General features: G+C 41.3%; 2 protein-coding genes across 4 annotated transcripts in view; one reads left to right on the top strand and one right to left on the bottom strand.

Moving 5' to 3' along the window:
• LOC139623627 (breakpoint cluster region protein) overlaps positions 1-2,360 on the bottom strand; it is a 32,645-nt gene extending 30,285 nt beyond the window's left edge. Inside the window, exon 1 of the mRNA XM_071481986.1 lies at positions 235-2,360. Within this exon, the coding sequence (XP_071338087.1) occupies positions 235-1,558 (1,324 nt within the window). The 5' untranslated portion in view covers positions 1,559-2,360. The remainder of the gene's footprint in view (positions 1-234) is intronic.
• A 533-nt stretch (positions 2,361-2,893) lies between these two features.
• Positions 2,894-16,567, top strand: ift81 (intraflagellar transport 81 homolog). 3 transcript variants are annotated; one of them, XM_071481997.1, is made up of 18 exons: positions 2,896-3,307; positions 3,458-3,561; positions 3,681-3,861; positions 3,976-4,065; positions 4,384-4,449; positions 4,746-4,856; positions 5,764-5,848; positions 6,411-6,574; positions 6,673-6,768; positions 7,536-7,682; positions 11,255-11,404; positions 12,296-12,424; positions 13,555-13,644; positions 14,481-14,567; positions 14,720-14,791; positions 15,026-15,111; positions 15,378-15,423; positions 15,665-16,567. In XM_071481997.1, exons 1-18 carry the CDS (start codon positions 3,164-3,166, stop codon positions 15,845-15,847), a joined length of 2,031 nt encoding a protein of 676 aa, XP_071338098.1. In that variant the 5' UTR covers positions 2,896-3,163; the 3' UTR covers positions 15,848-16,567. The 3 variants fall into 3 exon arrangements, 2 of the variants coding, with proteins under 2 accessions (XP_071338099.1, XP_071338098.1); XM_071481998.1 differs by lacking the exon at positions 14,481-14,567 and having other exon boundaries at positions 2,895-3,307; XR_011691563.1 differs by lacking the exons at positions 15,026-15,111; positions 15,378-15,423; positions 15,665-16,567 and adding an exon at positions 14,230-14,300 and having other exon boundaries at positions 2,894-3,307; positions 14,720-14,773.
• The last annotated feature ends 926 nt before the right edge of the window (positions 16,568-17,493 follow it).

Genomic DNA, 17,493 nt, shown 5'->3' with positions numbered 1-17,493 from the left:
ACATTAGGACTTCATTAAAGAGATTGCAGGTGCATTTTACACATCAGTGACTTACTGTGGATCAAGGCCAGCCAGGGCAAGTACAGACATCTTTCAGACAGTGATTAGAGGGGCCTTTAATGTGCTTTTTAGTGCTTCATCATCTCTAACCATTAGAACACTTTTCTGTTTTTAATCCTGAATATGAAAGGCTCGAGGAACATCTGTGTTGTGCAGTGTGTCTTGCAGACCTACCCACATCTCCTTGAAGACTGTTGTCATGAGAGGTCCTGCTAGATGTGGTGGAGTCCCCATCACTGGGCCAGATCTGGCCTGTTTTACGCACCCCTATGATGGAGGCCTCAGAAACTATCACCTGCTGCTTCAGGCGCTTCTGAGAGAGAGGTGTGGGTGGGCTGCTGCTCTCAAACGACTGCTGGGAGTGCGCGGAGGGTGAGCGGCTTTTCTCCCTGTACATCTGATAGGTGGTGGGGCTGGGAGACACGTGGCTGGACTGGCCCGAGGAGAAGTCTTCCTCACTGGATGTTAGGTTCTCGTTGGAGCTGCAGTCCGGGGTGTAGCCTCCTCCTACGTCATCAAAGCTTCCAGGAGAGTAGGAGCGCCTCGGCCAGGTCAGGTGCGCCTCCTCCTCTACGCTGTGGTCCCTAATGTGGATGACTCGAGTGTCCCCGTCAGCCATCATTCCCCCAACATACACACTGGTGTAAGGCTGGCACTCAGCTGGCTGTCGCTCAGACTTCCCCCCAGTGGAACGGCCCACACTGTCTTTCAGGAAGTGTGGGTTGACCTCAGCGTCGTCATACGACCCATTGTAGCTGCAGTTCCCCTCAGTGGATCTGCCTCTCTGAACAGCCTTGCTGATGTCCCGTGTGGCAGCTGACAGGTTCCCTGGGAGGGAGTGCAGGGACCGTTTTCGCTCTATCTGCATGGCCTGACAGCCCAGGGTGCTGATCTTGTCTGAGACCTCCCTGTCGTTGACTTTGACCAGCCCTCGCTCGTGATGGTACTCCATGTTCACATAGAACGGTTTCTCCTGGCCGCCCATCACTGACAACCCTCTGCCATCCCCAGCTGTGTGAGAGTTGGCTCTCCTGATGCGCTCAAAGTTGGATCTCAGAGCTGCGACCGAGCCTGTGCCCACTGGGAAATCAGGAATCTCTGAGTCCTGGCGGACGGGTGACATCCCACCCTTCTGTTTGGCTGGGGATGCACCGTCCACCACATGCCCTCTTTGCTGCTGCTCCTCCACCAGCACCTCATCTGTGTGGCACCTCTGGCTGTCGGTGCCACTGGGCAGGTCTCCATCTCTCGACTGGGGCATCCTTTTAAATCCCCATCTCTGCCCATCATAAGATTTCTTCTCTTTTGCAAGCAGAGTCTGCAGGTAGATCATCCGAAAACGCTCCTTGTTTACTTCCTTCTCTAACTGCCTGATAGATGTCTTGCATTTGTCCAGCTCCTGTTCAATGTCCCCCAGTGTGCTCAGCTCCATGCATGGTGGATCAGACTCTGGGAACTGGGCTCTCCATGCCTCCACAAACCCCACTGGTTCAACCATTGTTGTTACTCTGACATAAACTATTCAATCAACTAACAACACACACATACATTTCTGAAGGATGGACGGGACTTAACTGTTTGCAACTTAAAGCCTTCATAGTGGTGCAGTTCAAAAAGGAAAAGTGTTCTCCAGAGTAAGGACGGAAGAGATCCTTTAGTCTCTACTCACAATCACAAGAATAAAATCCTACAGAGGCAACATCTGGGTCCGTGTGAGTTTATCCTTATTCTCTGGAGAGCCTGCGTCCTCCTCTGTGTTTGGTGTCAGACTGACTCGCAGCTCCCTGGTGTTTTGGCTCTTCGTCAACGTTACAGTTGCAGCTCAGAAAGGAGGAGCTACATGGACGTGATTTAGGCTTTCACTCTAAATACATAAATACATACCCAAAAAAAAGAAAAAGAAAAGATGCTTCGTCAAAATGCTGTGTCACATCGAACACAAATTTGCAGGTAGAGATGATAATAGGACGAGCAAATATTCCCGAGGAAATGTTGCTACTTGTTGAAATGTTACAGCAATGAAACATATGGTCCAATAGAGGAGACAAACTGTCACTTCAGGGGTAGAAGACGTCCAGCAGCGCGGTCACCACGATGGTGTTGTCTCGAGGCTTACACTTCAGCTGGATGAAGAAAAACGAGGTCCCGACTTTCCCGACACCTATTGTGTGTTGTCAGCTCAGCGCTGATTTTTTAAAGCTCCTATAAGGAACCGACTAATCTTTACTTCTTCCCCTACCTAGCTCTAGACACGTCTTCATATGACACAGCACACTTGTCCTTTCAGTTATGCTCTGAAAAGTCTGGTTAATCCTACCAAAGTTCACTGTGGTGCAACACGAAACCGTGGCCTGTGAAAATGTCGCCACCTGACGGTTCAACAGTTCAGATCATGGCAGGGTGGTGCGTTCAGGTACAAATTGATACTTCTCCTGAAGAAATTTAAACAGGTTACTTTATACAGTTTGTGCGTTGTTAAATGCACCATTTCGAGATTTAGATGCTGACTACATGTATCAACGGTGCAGTTTGTTGTAACTATAAAAAACTGTCAGATTAAATTACCAGATGTTCGAATGAAAGCCAATAAAATACCATTCTAACTACATGCAACCACAGCAAGTCAATGTTATTTATTTTTTGTTTGGCCTTTATGTTAAATATTTCGACCATAGAGCACATGAGAAGTTTTCAATGATTTTTTGTTGAATGTCAGTGGAGTTCCGAGGCAATTTGAGCATATTTAGCTCAATAAAACTCTTTTGAACATACTTTACCAAGTACTTCCTGTTAGCAACCAATCCGCGACGCCTTCATGGTTTCCATGGGGCTCTTAACAACAACCGCTGCATTACTGTCTGCTAGCTAGCTAGCTAAAGATCGATAATGCGACGCAACACATTTTTGGAAATGTATCTTTACCATTTGTAAATAGTTGGTTGCCAACGCCACTATCAAGTCAAGTGAGCTGGTGATTAGGGGGATTCTTCGCGGGCTAGTAACCCTAACCCTAACTTAGACGACGACAGAAAGCTAACTTACTGTTAGCTGGTTAATCCAGCAAAGAAAAGGGCGACAGCAAGCGAGATTCAGCACTTCCAAGATGAGCGAACAGTTAAAATTCATCGTTGAACAGCTCAACAGAGACCCATTCAAGAAAAACTTTAACCTCATTACGTTTGACTCCCTCGAACCGATGCAGCTGCTGCAGATTTTCAATGATGTTCTGGCTGAAATAGACCCAAAGGTGAACAACTAGCGTTAGCTTCAACAACTGAAACTACAGAATTCAGTTACTGCACTTGTGCCAGTGTTGTTGTGTGGTGTTTGTTTATATTTGGTATTCATAAATTAATCGTTGATAGGTAATGCAATTTGCTGTTATTCCTGTTTTCAGCAAGCTATGGATATACGTGAAGAAATGCCTGAACAAACTGTAAAGAGGATGTGTGCTCTGCTGGGGATGCTGAAATACAGGCCCCCTGGAAACCTCTCTGATGTGTAAGTGACTGCAGCCAGTTTCATTAAAAATGCCCCCATCTCTTTTAGTGAAACACTTGTGATTTATAGTCTTCGGATTTATTTTCATTACACGCTCTGCCTCTTCTCACCTCTTGCAGGAGCACCTTCAGACAGGGTCTGGTGACTGGTAGCAAACCAGTGGTGCACCCTATCCTCCACTGGCTGCTACAGAGGGTCCATGAGCTGAAGAAGAGGGCTTACCTGGCTCGCTTTCTAGTCAAACTGGAGGTGCCTGCAGAGTTTCTGCAGGATGATGTTATCAATGACACCTATCATCAGGTCTGTCAGTATATTACAGATACAGATACCATTTTCATTTCCTACAGCTTTTTTTGGAATTGCTAATTACCTCAAAGGCAAAAGAGGCTATATATTATTGTTGTGTGCCCACAGTATGAAGAGCTGGTGGAAGGATTTAAGACATATCACAAAGAGTGTGAACAGCTGAGGACATCAGGATTCTCTACAGCAGAAATCAGAAGGGTAAATAAAACAGTCAATAACCTTTTACAATCTCTGTTTGTTTGATGCAAAGCTTTCTCAGTATACATTGACATTGGAGGTGATAATTAATTATTAATAGTTAATGATAGTTAATAATAGTTATTTAAGTCCATTTTTGAAATTCACTGTTTCCAGTTTCTCAGATGATGATATTTGCAGATTTCCTTTGTCTTCAAGGATGTTAAACTAATTATCTTTGGATTTTGCACTACTGGTCAGACAAACAAGTAATCTCAATATGCCAACTTTCCTCTCTTAGTTGATACGGTGCTCTGTTCATCTTATCTTTTATAACAGGACATTAGTGCAATGGAGGAGGAGAAAGATCAACTGATCAAACGCGTGGAGAGGCTGAAGAAGAGGGTAAGGCAGATTGTTCTGGGAGGCCCCTACGCTCTTGCAATGCTCGGAAGTCTTTAGGATTCACTGAGGAATGAAAACATGACCTCAGACATATATTATCAGCTCCTCTAATAGACCTGACAAGTTGCAATGCTGTCTTAACAAGGCTGTGAAGTAATGGGGTGTTTATTTAATGGGTCTTATTTATAGGCCCTGCCAAAAAGGTGAAACCTGACTCTGCTAGAGGTGCTCCTTTATTTCTGCTGACCATGTGATAACCTGCAATTTGACATCACATTAACTTGTCATTCCACTAGGTGGAGTCAGTGTCCAACCATCAAAGGATGCTGGAACAGGCCAGACAGCTGCGAGTGGAGAAGGAGAGAGAAGAGTCACTGATTCACCAGAAGCAAGAACAGAAGAACCAAGTAAATTCTTATGATTCATTGTAGTTTATCATCACATTTTCACCCCTTGATATACAAAGAAAATTAGCATATTGTATTTTGGGTGTAGCTGAGTTTCTTTGTATGTTTATTGGCATTATGCTCTAGGCAACTGATTAATCATTTAAAAGATTTTTTGAGAAATAATGGTGAAAAAATGTCAAATATTCTCTAGTTCCAACTTCTCATATGAGAGGATTCATGGCTTTTCTCCATTTTATGTCACTGTAAAGAGAAAAGTGATTTTTTTGAACTGTTGGTCAAACAAAACAAGACATTTGAGGACATAACCTTGGTCTGAGAAGTTGCAATGCAATTTTTTCACTATTTTATGACACTGAAAAGAAGATTTGTTTAATTGATTAAATAATCTGCAGGTTAAATTGATAATGACCCCTATTTGAAATACTCATCAACAATAGAGACATTTGAAATATTATTGAATTAATTTGTGATGTCTGTATTATTATATAATAATTATAATGTCAAAACAGCATTCAAATGCAGTACTTTTTTTGAAACATGTTGAATAGAGATAAAAAATTAAGTCAATTCATTGATAAGTCAGTTGTCAGAAAAGGAAGAGGCAACAATGTTAATAATCATTTAAGCTTAAAGGGAGTCAAAAGTGATAAGTTTCATGTTTTTTTTGGCTTTTAAGCTAAAATGCCAAAAAAATCTTCTGAAATTTGTTTTCTTAGTCAGCTATGAAAGAATATTGACCTGTGAGGCAAAACAAGCAATTTGAAGATGTCACTCTGGTTAAATATGATGGGCCTTGCTCACTATTTTGAAACATTTCAGATAGCGATCAATAATGAAAACAGTTGTAATCTTGTTGTTCATTTTCCCATGTTACCTGTATTTATAATTGTTTCTGTCTGTGCAGCTGTTCCAGGCAGAGCAGAGACTGCAGAGGTCACAGCAGCAGTTGAAGGATTTGCAACAGGCAGCAGCAGATGCCAATCCAGAGAGTGAGTGTCCATGTCCTGCCGTTGCCTCTGCGGGACACAACTGGATGGGATTCAAGGACACAGCAGAGTGTTAGGGGGTCACTCAGCCAATAGGCTTTCATCTGTTTAGACCCTCTAATTACACTGATCTTTGAAGTACTATAATGCAGCTTATCTGATGTTGAAATTGTCTCCTTTTGTTCTCATCTGGTATTGGGCTCTTCTGCCAGAGAAGAGATTTACACATTTGCAGTTTCTATAATGATCTGTGCAATGCAGACTGAAGTGGAGCTGCACAATTAGTCTTTAATCACTGTTACTGTACGTGTGTGTCCAAATAAGTACTTTGAAGACAGCTGTCATGTAGTATAAGTACTTGCTGTTCAACAATGAAATTAATAAAAGACTATTTCAATATCACTTAATTTTACAAAAGATATTAGTGGTGCATTTTTCCAGCTTCTCAGCAGCTTTGCATATATAAGTGGTATTCAGCTTCACTCAAGTAATCAGAGCCATTGAAGCCTGACAGGCTTTCAAAAACATAAAGCTCGAAATTAATGAAAAGCTCTGTCTCTTTCAGGCTTAATGAAGAGGCTTGAAGAGGAGATCAAGATCAACTCCTACATGGTCTCTGAGAAACTCCCCAAAGAGCTGGAGGGAATGAGGCGTACGGTGCAGTACCTTCAGAAGGTGGCATCAGAGCCTGCCATGGGCCAGGCCGATCTCCAGGAGCTGGAGGACAAGGTCAGGAACAGAGTGAGGTATCACGTCTGTAAACCTTCATATGCTGTAAAATTCTGATGTGCTCATCTCTGAGTGATCTTTAATTTATACTTCAACAGATTAAAGAAGCTGATTCTCAGATAAACCAGCTGATTGAGAAGAGGATGATGAGAAATGACCCCATGGATGACAAACTGACCCTTTACAGGCAACAGGTGCTGATTTTATTCAATTTATTTGATGTCTTTCATCTTTTAGTCAAATTTTGTTTTGTGTGAAGTTGCTCTGCGGGTGCTGACTGTGATGCTGTGTGATGTTAAAGGTGCCCTGTGGAGTTTTAACAATCATAAGTTGTTTCCTGTCAGTATTACTCACCAAAAAATATATATCCTTGAGGTTGAGGAACACTATACTTAAATGAAAGCAAACTGAATGTGCTGAAGTTTAAAGTCTGAAGAACAACAAATATGTAACTGTCCAAATAGTTAGGGTCTGTAATGTATCTCTCAAACAACCAAGTGACATAACAATTAGCAAAACACATTTTAGAGTGTAGGTGGCCTTTAAGATTTTGTTTACAATGATTGTGTAGACACATTCTTGAAAACACAGCGTCATACTTACCAGTGTGGAGTAGAGGAAATCTTGGAGCAACTTGCAGAATAAATTTGTGTATAATCTCCTTGAAATTGCTGTAATTCTTTTGAGCTAACAAATTCAAACTGATAGATATGTGCTTTGCTGCTTTAAGTTGTATACTAATGTGGTAAAGGTGTTTTTTCTTGTTCTTGTGTCATGGCGATGATGGCCAGGACAAAAGGCAGTCCAAGTGCCTTTTGTTTCCAAGCTCATGCTCTTGCCCATTTCTTGCCCTCATAACATTCCCATAGCTCAACTACATTCAGTCTCCCATGAGTTAAAAGTCACTTGGCAGAAACTCTTTTGTCATGTTTGTATATTTAATGTAACATGACTCTTGCAGGCCTCTATCATCATTCGAAGGAAGGAGTCAAAGGCAGAGGAGCTCCAGGAAGCGAGGGAGGAGCTGGCGGCAACAGAGAGGGAGCTGAGACAGAGGAGCAGCCAGGCACAAGCCTCAGATGGGGCAGAGGTCATCCGTGGTGACGAGGTACACTGTTGGAAGTTCTTCTTATAGTCACTAAATAATACAGTCACTAAATATCAGCCACCTCTGATTTTCTTCAGAGCCATGTTGATGTTATTAGAATTTTTTACATACTTCAAAAGATTTCCTGCATTATTATCTTCTATGTGTGCGAGGTAACAGCTTCCATCACCTACAGAAACTCCAGCTTTATCTAAGTGCACACAAGTAGAACTGCAAACCACAGAAATCACAAGAGGCTATTTCTGTTCTTATCCAAACACACACGATCTCACTGTCTAATGTTACTTATCCCTTTTCCTTACTCTCCCTCACATTCCCATGCAGAGCCATAAATAGAACACAACAGAGAATATCCAGAACAAGGAACTGTACTGGACAAACTGCCTGAAAGTTGGCTTTTTCCCTAATCTTTAGTATAATCAGTCTCCTAATTCAAGTCAGCTGGACACATTAAACAGACTTGGGGCATAAAACCTTTGTCTTTATTTATATCCCATGACGAGGATGTCCTCCCGCTTTCAGACACATGGCATGGCCTGCTCTTGGCTGTCACGTTGACGAACTGGACTGAACCACTGACAAGGAGAAGAAAAAGTAATAATGTTGTTGCACATAAGTCAGAAGCCCTTGGGCAGTCGCGTCTTCTTTGCCTATGCATACATTAAGCTTGCAGTTAAAGCGTCGACTACAAACAATTCTGTATTAGCAGAGAGGTGCTTATAGGTGGAGGTTTGCGCTGTGCCCACAGTCTGTGCACTGTGTGGATGAGAATTTTTATCGCCTGGTGTTTGACGCACATTGACATCCATGAGGCACGAGCTAGAGTCGAAGTGTGTATGAAATTACAGCAGCTTTCTCCCTCCTCTGCCCTCTGTTCTGTGGGGCTGCTGCCAGTCCTTGTGGATCCACGTGTGTGTTGTTCCACTGCTGACCCTGACCTCTGACCTGCTTATATGGGGTGAAAAGAAAAGAATTGGGTTTAGAAAAAAAACTCTATCACAAACATTTAAGATACTAAATGTATCATTTTAGCATTAGTAAACTGATGCCACATAAAATAATCACTTTAAAGGAGTAGTTTGGCATTTTGGGGAATATGCTTATTTGCCTTCTTGCAGAGAGTCAGATACAGAGTTAGAAAGGATTGATACCAGGCTGGACAACCAACTGGAAAAATGGGCAATTGCCATGGGCTCCAGATCTGAGAGGCCCCAAAAGTCCCTGTGCATAAACTCATTTTGGTAATTCTCCAACTGCACTCCAACTTCAAATTTAATTAGAGTTTGTAGCACTCAAAATGTAGTTTTAATACATGAATTATTTTAGTTGGAGGCCACAGGATATGTACACATTGTTCATGAGAATGGCGGGTGGGGTGTGGGGAGGGTCAACAGGAGCCCAGAGGAATATTTTGGCAGTTTTTGTCAGCTTTGTCAGTCTTTAGGCTAAGCTAAGCTAACAGACTGGTTCTAGTGTTATATTTAGACTTGAAAGTGTTACTGATCTTCTCATCTGTCTCTTCACAAGAAAGTAATTTGAATTTTTCAAAATGCTGATGCTCTTGTGGCCTCTATGCTACAGTTTATGTTTTTCTACCAACAGATTTTGTTGTAGATTTAATGGGACCGTTTTTAGTACAGAAATTTAAGAGGATGGCGTTCCTGCAGCGAAAACAAAACAAAACTGACTCTGGCAAATGATAGAGGGAGTGAAATATCAGTGGAAAAGTTAATTCCAACATGTTTATTCCTTTCAGGAAGGGAAGAAGAAGCAATCATCTGAGTAAGTAGGGAAAAGTAGCAAAATTTCCTTTGTTACAGAAAGAAATATTATGAGGTGGTGTGTAAAATGTGGTTGTAATACCACTGGTGCAAGACAGAAGAGTGTTCTGTGTCTATGTTCTACAATTACACCAATGTATTACAGTTAACCAGAGAATGAGTGACATTCCTTTAAGTCTGACTGAAATGATGAGAGGAGCTGTTTGTCGAGACAAAGAGGGCCCTTCAGACTATACATGAATGAAGTTAATGGGGAATGTTTTGTCAAACACAGCTTATCAGACTCCTCCGTAGTTTTAGGCCATCAGCCATGGTGGAGATGATCACTTTATCAGAGGTATTTTCCATTCTGCTGGTTATGTGTCATCACATGCCACCTACCAACTGCAGGGTCTCTCTGAGAGGGATGACTACATCTGCTCGTCATTGATTGGCCAGTAACATAAAACCACTTTGTCAGCCAGCCTCATCACACTGGTTAAATTTAGCTTTACTTCAGTTGAGACAACATCAGAACTCTGACTAAGATACAAGAAAAAAATGCGGAGATCTTATTGTAACTGACTTTATTTCATTGATTTGGAGAATCTGTTCTGTTTTTATTGTCTGTGTGCGAGTGTGTGTTGGTGTGACTGAACTGTATGTCTAAGTCAAGTGTGTTAGGACTGAGCTGCTGTCCAGTTTGACAGCAGTTGTTTTAGGGACACAATGTTGGGAACACTATGCAGTATTATGCTGCTACACTAATTCCTCTCTCAGCCATGTCTGCCCTTGATGTCCCAAAATACACAAGGAATAAATGTTCACATACACACACACACACACACACGCACCCACACACACACACACATCAAGCTTCATAGATCCCCAAAGGATGTGAAGCACATTGTGATTTCTGGGGCTGTTCTCCCGTGTCCATGTTCATTTATAGCTGTTCTTCATTGTGGAGGAGTTTCATTGTGTCCCAACAGACAGACAGGGGCGGGGAGTGACTGAACATCCACTTAAAGCAGTTATTCTGCCAGATGAAGCTGTTTGCCGTACATAGCTGGCTGTGAACCTGAAAGGATCGAGTGACTGTTTCAGATCATGGCGTGGTCCCCAGGGCCCTCTGCTGCAGTCACTGCTGTTTTTTAATCCCTTCCCTCCCCTGGCTCAACCCATTGTCTTCTCCTGTGGCCTTTCACAGTATCTCAGCTGTGCTGGACACCATGTCGACAAATATAAACTGTATTTATGCCTCTTTCATTGAATTTCCCAAAGAAGGATTTAGAAGGATTTTAGCATCTTTCAGTTTCTTGTTTTGGTTTTAAAGTCTACAACTTTGCTGTTTTTGGCACAGTCTCTGATAAAGTATTTATTTAGCTATATGTCTGTCCATCCGTCTTCCAGCATCCAGTGTCAGATAGAAAAAGTTAGCAACTACCTGGTGAACATTTCCAAACATTTAGCAGCCAAAGAGCTTAAGATATTTTCTCAGGACTTGGTGGATGCCAAACTAAACTAAAAGGATTATTGGATTTGTCAGATAACCAGAAACACAGCTCCAGAACGCGTAAATTGCTCTGTAACTGCTGAATATGTAAATAAGCATTTTAGCACAGTTTGCTAACAGTTCGCCACATGTTTCTGTTGCTCTCAAAATCAGTTAATGCAGGTTCAAAAAACTTTTGGTGTTGATTCACTGTCACAAAGAAACCATCATATTCTGTCTGAAAGCATTGTTTAATATTCTGTAGTGTTTGTTTGATTTGATGGTAATGTTGAACTCTGTGTCTTTGTTCTTTAAAGCTGAAACGATTGGTGGTGAAATTGAGGAGCAAGGGAACCGTGTACAAGAAGAAACGCCAGGAAATAGCTGAGCTGAAAGCAGAATACGGAGTCCTGCAACGAACAGAGGAGGTTCTCAAACAGAGACTTGAGACTGTTCAACAGAAACTGGTAACTCGTTGCTCATTTTTTAACTTTCATGAAAGACAAGCAAGACGTTATTTAAAGAAAAACAAAGGAAAGAATGGGATCGAATTGTTGCCTTTATATTAAGTCTTTAAAAAAGCTTTTGGGTGCTACAGTACAAATCACAAGAAAAAGTATTTGTATTGCATGTATTTTATTTTTCTTTTACTGACTATTGACATGTGAATGCCACATTGGCCTGCCGTCGGCCAGTGATCGGTTTCATTTGATCAGTTGAATTCAAAAAGTTGTACTTAACACTAAAGTAATCATCATTTTCAATGCTCTATATTGTACCAGGACCAGAGAAATCCCTGTGATGCCCTCTGTGCCCTGTAGCATTCATACTGTGCCCCCTCCATCCCTCTCAGACACTCTGCCATTCCAAAAGCGCTGTTTTCACTTGATCTCCCCATTCACGCAGTTTGTGTTAACAGTGAAGTGGTAGAAGCTTCCTGGAAATGGCTTCACACCTCTGTGCTGTTCCAGCACCTGACTTGTTGATAGGCTTTCTGACGCAGGCAGAGCTGCTATTTCTGATGGCTGCATCTGCTGCTCCTCCTCTGTCTGCATCCCACACTATGATTTGTCAAAGCAATGAAACTTTTCCTGCTGGTCACATGTCTGGCTGACGATGTGTCCACCCCTCTCTGTCATGCTGTCTTAGTGTTGCATGTATTGTAAAACATTACAAGATTTGTGTTTAAATCAGTTTTCAAGTCACAGTTTCTAACCTTAGCTTCATGTGGGGCAAAATTGTATGTTAAAATTTAAAAAAAAAATGCAGTCAGGCTGTCAGAATTTTGAGCATTTGATTTCTTTGCTGAACTGTTCATGTACAGATGAGTTACCATGTGTCTCTGTTGTGTTTTAAAGCAAACTGTGGAAGCTGAGAAGGGGATCTCTGGCTACAGTGACACTCAGGAGGAACTGGAGAGAGTGTCTGCTATCAAGAGTGAGCTAGACGAGAAGAAGGGTCGCACACTTGATGACATGTCTGAAATGGTGACTATTCCACAGGGCTGTGGGTAACATCCCTTCAAATCCACCTTTGTAGTTCATGTAAAATTGATAATTACTAATAAATCTGTAAGAAGTTATTATCTGTATTAAACAAAATGCAAATTATGTTTTTTTATTAACTGTATGAGCCCGTGTTTGAGTGGCATCTTCTCCTCTCTGTAAAGGCAGGACATCTTATACTGTTATCATTATTATAGTCCTCTTTTTCACAGAGGACATTTTGACATGTCATATTAGGAAAAGAAAAGTTAAATAAAAGTTGTCTTAGGGCTGTGGCATATGCTGGCTCACTGTCACACTGCCATGGCTTAATGGGACACTTAATTGCAACAGAGCCATCGTTAATATTATTAGTAACACCTGTGCTTTTCCTACTATGACAATGTCTGTGGTGAAAAGGGACTATTGGTACATGCTGGTGAGCTCATGTAATTCCCAACATAACTCCACTCAATTTCAGTTTTAGCAGAGGTCTAATTATCGGGAGTGAAATCTCCTGTGGTGGTGTGCAGGGCATTTAACTAGACTTAAAGATCAATTTGTACTTTTTGGATATCTATCAAGGGAAATGCTCAACATTATCCCAGCATAGTTCATAGCTTCAGTTTTATTTATCACCCTGTCATCTTTCTGTGGTCAAGACCCAGAGGGAAGCAGTCGCAGCTCATTAGGCCATGCTCCAAGCTGGAGTGAGTTTGTCGACCAGTTTGGCAGTGAGTACATTTGGCAAACCGCAGACCAATCCTAATGATGGAGTCAAACATCCCTGGCTCCAACCTGAATGTAGAAAGTAGTGGAACTGTGCTGAAAAGCTGTAATAAAGAAATCTGTAATATTACGATGAATACTTACCAAACTGTTACTGAATATTGTCATATAATCTTTGTTATGACTTATGGTGAAGCACTAAAATGGCATATTTATCCTGGATATAGACTCTTTAGTCCTTTTACTGAGAAAGGTTTGTCAGAGATTTGTCAGGTTGCACCCACCTGGTTGATAATGCTGCCGAACTTCATCATCTCAGTAAATCCTTCATCACAGTCACATTACCTGCTGTTTCTTCTCAATTTAAATCATGATTATTGTAATATTGACGTTGGTTTTTACAGGTGAAGAAATTAAACTCTATGATTGTGGAGAAGAAGTCGGCTCTAGCTCCAATTATAAAGGAACTGAGGTCACTGAGACAGCGGTGTCAGGTGAGAATTACCCACATTGTAACGCCTGTGCTTCAAAATATCCTCACACCATATCAATTAGTGTTTGTAAAGAAAATGGACCAACTATTTAAATGACCACACTTAAACAAGAACCTTCAAAAGACATAAGAACACATTATTGTCGCAGTTTCACACAAAAAAAATCAGATCGAGAAGTAACCCCAGAGTCATTTTTATTAGTCATTCTCACTAATCTGTTCTGAATTGGATATTGTTCACTCATGCTCCCATTTTATGTACAGTATATAGGAAGCAAGCTCATGCAAGATACAGCGCTCACATCTCACAACTACTCACACATTCCCCTGCAAAGCCAAAGCAGAAACATTTGAATTTTCACATGAAGAAGTCACGATAAACTATAACTTCTAGATGTAAAAACAAAGGGTGGGGCTTTTGCTGCGTGCCCTCATGCCAATAAGAGTCAACTTGTGTTTGTGTGTTATGCTGGACTGGGTCCATTAAGAATAATTTACATAGTCAATAAATAAAATGCATGATGGGAAAGCCCCCCACATCGCTGAGCTAAAGCAGAGGATTAAATTTTCCTACATGTGTTCCCAGAATCACTCTTCCATTTTACTGGGTAATGTCTGCTAATGAAGAGCTGCAACAGGAAGACATAAATAGACTTTGTAAGTTAAACTGCTGAAATAGCAGCTGTGATCTTATGTTGATGTGAAACAGTGCTGTAAGTAGGACAAGATTGTTTAAAATGTGTATTCTATGAATTTGTCTCAATTCAGCATACAGTACGTGGAATCATTTGTCTCTCAGTTCCTGTGTACTGACTGTTTGGACTCTGGTATTAACAGGAGTTAAGCCAGGAATATGAGGAAAAGAAGGTGCAGTATGAAAGTTGTGCTGTTGGTCTGGAGAGCAACAGATCTAAATTGGAGCAGGTATAATTATTATTCTGATTTGATTTGGATTGAATATAGTCAGCAATATAAATATATTTATACATGTTTATCCAGTGTCTTTGTGCATAATATTTTATGTCTTTGCCATAGCAGCATACTGTATGTCTATAGTCTCCTCATGTTTTTTTCAGGACGTGAAAGCCTTGAGAGAGGAGACGGCACAGGAGGAAAACCAGTATCATTACATTAACTCCACATCAGAGGCATGTACTTTAAAAAACAAAAAAAGCATTTGAGCTGTTAGCCACTGTCGGTGCGTCTGCTTTACAAGCCAAATATGGTCAAATTAGAACTGATGCACCACACTACGAATAGTGACTTGCTACCTAGAGGAGTGCTGCAGGAGTGGATAAAAGGTCAAAGCATTTTGAAAGTGACCTGCCCCCAAACACCCACTGTAACAATAAACCCAATCTCTCCATCTCTGTCCTCCACAGATCATTGAGATACAAATCCAGCGGGCAGCTGAAGAGACCAAGGCCTATGTGTCTCCTGATCCACAAGAGAGGAAGAAGACCATCAGGTGAGCATGCTGAGCCCGGTCAGCCAGCTGCTCGCAAGATGAGACGCCCTTTTTACCTCATGAGGCTCTCATTACAACACAGTCAGTGAAACTGCTGCCACTTTATTCCCACACACAAAAGAGAGAGTTGGCAGAAACTCATTACCACACCTTGTGATATCAAGATATGCTTGATACACCACACCTTCATTTAAAACACTGGGTGAGATCTACATTGAGATTGTGATGGCTTGTATTTGAATTATATTCTTCTGCTTCCTTTATAGGGAGGTTTACATGAAGAACATTTCAGAGCAGGAGTTACTTGGCAAGGTGAGAAATGTGTGTCCAAGAACTGACCTGTCAAATACATGGTCTGAGGATAAACAGGGTAGACAAGGAAACTTACTGGAAGTTTACAGAACTGCATTAATGTGAAGGAATTTTTTATTTTTTATTTTATTTTATTTTTTGCTAACATGTTTGCAATTTTTGATACAATAAGTAAGGCTCTAAACAGTGGCCAGACTCTCCTTGCAACTTACAAATCAATCATTTCCTTTGTGGACTCCAGAAGTTACGTGAGAAGCAGAAGATGGTGAGGGAGAGCCACAGCGACAACATGGAGCAGATGAAGATGTGGCGGGACCTGGAGAAGCTAATGGAGTGCAAGAGGCAGTGCTTCATACGAGCTCAGAGCCAGGCATCTATTGGTCAGGTCATCCAGGAGGGAGGAGAGGATAGGCTGGTGCTGTGAGATCATGTCCAGGCAGGGTCAACTACAGGTCACCTACAGTGCATTCACTACACAGAACCTAATGTTCCATACGCTCTTGTAACACGTCTAAAAACTTCTACAGTATAGGGTTGTGAAATGTTAACTGTCACTGGACACTGTAGCACATTCAAATAACTGGTACAAGGTTTGTTTCATTGTGTTCATGGGGTTCATTTCCCCCCAGGCTGTCTGTTACACACTGCCATTGAGTTTTGCTTGATAGTTTATCTTGTGTAACCAGTAACTTGGTGGTGATGACACAGTTTAAGATGCTTTGTGAATCGACAACTTAAAAAAACACATGTATCAGGAGGTGTTGCAGGACAAGAGTTTTCACATGGGGCCCACCAGAGACTCCTAATTCACACATCTTTAAGAATACACTTTCAATCAAAGCGTCCAGAGATAACAACTTACAAAGTGGTGCACTTGGGATGTGGCCACAGTCAACTATTTTTGGCAACGACAACCATGACCTTGGACAGAGGGTCTTGCCAATTTTGGAATTCACAGGGAGCGCAATTGCTTTGGGCAGTGCAGATGAAATAGTCATATTATTCTGGGTTTTTTTTCTACTATATATAATAAAATAGATTATTTTTCTCCAATAGATCCTATTCCAAGATAACCTTTGACATTTGAGGCATACATAGTTACATATTTTGATTGTCTATATCTATTAAATGTATTTTATATTCATTTTGACTCATGTTTCATTATGATGACCATCTAAAATTTAACTGTCTTTCCTTTAAATGATGAACAGCTTCACATCCATAAATTCCCTGTTGTGATAAAGGATATTCACATATTTTGATTTAACCAGAAGAAGACATGCACTGAACACCTGTTGTGAGACTAATGCCCGAATACAGAAAGCAGTTTATTTACAGCAATCAAGGGACACATTGGATGTTAATTAACAGCACTCTGTTTGCTCTCTTTAACTGGAATTGTATGTAACATTATAAGTAAATATTATTTAGTATAAATATATATTAAACTACGTGTGGGATGGAGTCAATTTTAGCTGCTGCACTGAGGTATGATTACCTTTTTTGTTAGGCAAGTAACATAGCACGCTCTGTGCACACGGACTATGATTTAGGTGCCCCATGTTGTTCCCAACAAATGTCTTCATGGATGCTTCAGGATCCCACCATCTCTCCCACAGAAACTTAATCCTCTGTTGACAGCCAACTTTAGTGGCTCTTGTGCCAAACAGATCAAGTGTGCATTGTAAAAGGCAGCTCGGTGTCCAACAGGCCACTGCTATGTTATTAATGTTGCAGCACCTTGTGCTTCTTGGGGCCTTATTAAAACACGTTAACAGATGATGCATGCCAGTCCTGTAAAACAGCTGACAACGATAGCCCCTAAAGAACACAATGTGTGGTGGAGGGGTTAACCTCGTGGCCTCACACATCTACAGCAATTTGGCTCTCTCTACAGTTGTAATGCAGATGTAGGTGATTCATCAGGGATAGCCTGTCTTGACTGATTATTTCTGGAAAAAAAAACAAAAACGGAAGGTAGTGGTATGTTGTTGCCCATAGCTGGTGTGAATCTTTTGTGTAACTGTGACATGCCTGAGACAGTGATCTGTGGCTCATCTTTTTGTTCCT

This window comes from Trachinotus anak, unplaced genomic scaffold (genome assembly GCF_046630095.1).
Source record: "Trachinotus anak isolate AG129_WGS33_773 ecotype Australia unplaced genomic scaffold, CSIRO_AGI_Tana_v1 ptg000008l, whole genome shotgun sequence".
In the NCBI taxonomy this organism is placed as follows: Eukaryota; Metazoa; Chordata; class Actinopteri; order Carangiformes; family Carangidae; genus Trachinotus; species Trachinotus anak.
The sequence above is the reverse complement of the archived record's forward strand: the minus strand, read 5'-3'. Positions and strand labels throughout refer to the sequence as shown.

What these genes read in the sequence shown, in the direction of transcription:
- ift81 (XM_071481997.1), top strand. Translation starts at nt 3,164, where the DNA reads ATGAGCGAACAGTTAAAATTCATCGTTGAACAGCTCAACAGAGACCCA. An exon ending in TGGCTGAAATAGACCCAAAG is followed by an intron (nt 3,308 to 3,457) that starts GTGAACAACTAG and finishes TCCTGTTTTCAG; the next exon opens with CAAGCTATGGATATACGTGA. An exon ending in TGGAGAGGCTGAAGAAGAGG is followed by an intron (nt 4,450 to 4,745) that starts GTAAGGCAGATT and finishes TCATTCCACTAG; the next exon opens with GTGGAGTCAGTGTCCAACCA.